This window comes from Branchiostoma floridae, chromosome 1 (genome assembly GCF_000003815.2).
Source record: "Branchiostoma floridae strain S238N-H82 chromosome 1, Bfl_VNyyK, whole genome shotgun sequence".
NCBI classification, from domain to species: Eukaryota; Metazoa; Chordata; class Leptocardii; order Amphioxiformes; family Branchiostomatidae; genus Branchiostoma; species Branchiostoma floridae.
This window is the reverse complement of record NC_049979.1, coordinates 4,616,570-4,620,358: the sequence shown is the minus strand read 5'-3', so window position 1 is coordinate 4,620,358 and position 3,789 is coordinate 4,616,570. Positions and strand designations below refer to the sequence as shown.

At 41.2% G+C, this 3,789-nt stretch overlaps 1 protein-coding gene across 1 annotated transcript in view; it reads left to right on the top strand.

The window, feature by feature from the left end:
* The window catches only part of LOC118424617 (transient receptor potential cation channel subfamily A member 1-like), a 12,209-nt gene that overhangs the window by 3,969 nt on the left and 4,451 nt on the right, over positions 1-3,789 (top strand). The window contains exons 9-16 of the mRNA XM_035833262.1: positions 350-464; positions 931-1,097; positions 1,313-1,388; positions 1,816-1,884; positions 2,024-2,083; positions 2,340-2,410; positions 2,863-3,046; positions 3,371-3,451. Coding sequence (XP_035689155.1) covers positions 350-464; positions 931-1,097; positions 1,313-1,388; positions 1,816-1,884; positions 2,024-2,083; positions 2,340-2,410; positions 2,863-3,046; positions 3,371-3,451 — 823 coding nt within the window. The remainder of the gene's footprint in view (positions 1-349; positions 465-930; positions 1,098-1,312; positions 1,389-1,815; positions 1,885-2,023; positions 2,084-2,339; positions 2,411-2,862; positions 3,047-3,370; positions 3,452-3,789) is intronic.

Here is a 3,789-nt window from a genome sequence, read left to right as displayed (position 1 = left end):
CGTTTCCAAAATCATATCCTATTGCTTGAGTAACTGCTTTTTGGTATATATTATTATTACCTGGATGTCTAACATTCATCGACGTATCTTGTTTGAGCGTTTCACTCGAGTAGTCTGAAAGTTTGCAACATCGTATTAAATCATTTAAGTTAGTATCGAGAATGAGGTAAATAAATCTTAAGGCACCAAACAGAATGCATTCAGGACCAAGTGAAGTATCTTCTAAGGAATGCCATTTCAAGTTGTCCTTTCCTTTCCTTTCCTTCATTGATTCACAACATAACAGACATACACATAGTGGTAGCCTGAATGTTCACTCAGAACAATGTTGCACTTTGTGCTGTTTCAGGACCATGGACGGCACCAGCCCGCTCCATTACGCCGTGAGGAGCGGCAATCAGAAGACGGTGGATTCTCTGCTGGATGTCCACTATGACTGTCTGAACTGGGAGGACGATAACGGGGTAAGGTGCACCACGATAACGAGCTACAACAGGTAGCCATTCAACCAAATCAGAGGACCAGTCTGGAGCCAAATGTAAAGTTTTCTAAACTGTTAGCGATCAAACTTTAATTTTGATCAAAATTGTCTCAAGCGATCAAAGTTTGATTTTTAATTAGTAAACTTGAGTACGACGTAAAAGTATGATTTAGAGGACAACAAGACACACAAACGTTAAAGATTATTCTTCATCTATGAATTCATGAAGCGATCTATAACACATTTGATCGCTTGTTGGTATGGTGACAGTGCAGTCGAATGGAAAAGGATTGGACCAAAGTCAACCCCGCCTGTGCTCTCTGTATCAGAGCTGGGTGGAGATCAGTATTAACCACGTTAGCCTCTTCATGCATTCTATTGACTTCTGCAAGTCAGGTAGAATTGATGAAGGTTTTGATGAAGAAAATATCAATAAATAACTCTTTCAGAACACGCCACTTCATGTAGCGGCCAAGGAAGACCTTCCCGAAATCGTGACGCTGCTGTTGACGGACGGAGCGATCGTTGCAGAGAACCACCAAAAGGAGAACGCGCTGGACGTCGCTATCAACAAGGGGTCGGTGGACGCAGCTCTGGCCATGGGGAGACATGCGCGGTTAGTGGACAAGCTTATCAAGCGCATATTATAGCAACTCACGATAGCAATGATACAAAGACGTCCTGACTATAACGTTACATGGTTTACAAACCATTTACAAAACCTACTTTCGCACAATCAACTCCCGTTTTACTTACTGTGGCGGTCTTCGAAAGTCGAAACCCTAAAGGCCTTATCACTGTTTTATTTTGTCGGCTTTCTTGTCTGCACAGTTGGGCCGACCTCTTGCGGCAGGAGGACAGAGCGCAGCTGCCTCATCTGGTGGTGGAGATGCCCACCGTGGCTGAGGTACGTACAGACATTTCCTTATTCACCGGTACTTCGATGGCTATTGCTTCAATGATCTCATAATACTTGTCCCCCCACTGAGAGCCTTTCAGCGCAACACTAGGTTTTTTTGTGGTTTTCTTCAAACTCACATCGCTTTACTGTTCAATTACACGTTTCCAAGTCCTTCTACAGTAACAGTTTCTTCCCCCAGACAGCCAAATTATGTAACTCTCTCAAAATCAGTATATGTTCGATCTAATGATACAACATGTAAACCCTTGTTTATTGTCACTATTGTTGGTGCTAATTCCAAGTTACTAAATTTCGTAATTTTTGTAGATATTGAACTGTACGAGTTTATTAGAGATGTAAAATTCCTTTCTGTGTTCAATTCATATACCGGTCTTCCGTAAACTAGTAATTATCATAAGATTAAATCCTGCAGGAATTTTTGAATCGGTTTTGTGTGGAGAAGACCGTACCAGAAGGAGACAAAGAGGGGAATAACTACAAGGTAATGTCACTGATTATGAACTTTCCACCAATTGATTGGCTAAGTCATCCCTGTTTCAATTCTACCTGAGTATTGCTTGTTATCACCTTTAAAAGGAAAATAACTTGCATTGAAACATATCAAACTCTTGCCCGGGCAGGTCTTGGCGTATGACTTCAGCTATATGTACGGAAGACGCGAGGGCTTGTCCTTTCTCAAGGTAAGGTGTTCGTGCTCTGTAACACGGCAGTTTACTCTCTCAGACGTGATGAAAAACAACAAGGTGGCATACTATTGTTGCCTGTCTACAAGTTGCACCTGCCTTTTGTAATATATATTTTATTTTAATAGATTTTCAAAAATTTCAGTAGATCACTATTTTTCAAAAATGTATATATTGTATGTGTATCGGCCATAGTGCCTGAAGTAACAATAAACTATACTAAACTAAACTATTTATCACCTCATTTCACCAGGCGATCACAAGGAATCGGCGCTGGCAGTGCCTGCAGCATCCCATTGTGGAGAAATTCCTCAAAGTTTACTGGTACGTATCAGATGTGAAATACAACCTCACACTCATTGTGAGGTGGTTCCCATGAATGTTGGAACTGGTACCATGTTGTAACATTTTCAACTTCGCATGTATGCGACAGCAATGTCCCATGATAAATCTTGATAACAGTATTGACTTGGCAATAACTCGCATGGAAGCTAATCTGTCTTGGTAGGAGGAATTCAAGTGTTAAACCAAGTCTGTAAAGAACGGTATTTGCAGCTCCAGCCTTTATCTGAGAGAGACAGAGGACATCATAGATCATCATAAGCTAGCTAGCACATTTATTCCACTGCTGGAGTCTTGTGTCCATACAGTCACGTGCCAGACGAAATGGCCTCATGTCTACCTTGACAACAGGCTTGAGCTGCGCAATTCTGGATTGACAATTTATTTTGTTTTAATATCAACTCTCAGTTAGTTTTCCTGTATTTAACGTACAGGGAGAAGATTGGCTTCCAGATATTCCTGGCCACCTTAGTTGTGTACATGATCTTCCTTGGCTGCCTGACGACGCTGGTAATGATGCAAGCTTCAATGATCTCACAAACGCGCGAAGCTGCCAACATCACAACGGAACAGGCCGCAAACTGTTACAACATCACACTGCTGTGTGACTTGTCAGAGGTAACGTTTTTCGATTGTGATGATCAAACATTAGCCCCATTATTCCATGCAACATACTATCAATGGTACAATATTAGAAAATGTTAGTTCTCATGGATTATATATGGATTATGATTTTGATTTATCTGCCTTCTTTCATGTTTTATTTGTACTTATATGTTCTGTTGTGTACACCTATTTATTTTCTCTGTAATATGTCTTTATTTCTTTGTATGTGTCCCTGGGCCCCGATGAAAATCAGTTTGTCAAAACTGAATCGGACTACCCAGGAGTCTGAAAATATCAATAAACAAATAATATATCTCATGATTTGTGTCCCACCAGACGCTGTGTGTGCTCTCGTATCTGGTCTTAGTATTCGCGGCCATCGGTCTCATAAAGGATGTGTACAACCTCATTCGACAGGTAACTACAAAACCACAAGTACTCTGTTTAATCTTTCAATCAATTCAGGTCAATGTTTCATGAATGGTCTTCCCTGTTCATGCCTGGAACCTGGAAGGGGGTGGTTATACCCGTCACATTTGGCGAAAATCGGTCGGACGACGATTCTGCGGCAATCGCCCGTGCCTCGCTTATAATAATAACCGCTGCACAACAATTGTACAAGGTACAAATTATGGCTTATATGTAACAGGAATCCATCCCTGTTACATATAAGCCATAATTTGTAGCTTGGACAAATTGTTCGGACGGTTGTCAGGTGAAAAATACGCGCAACCCTCTGTCGAGCTTAAATATGG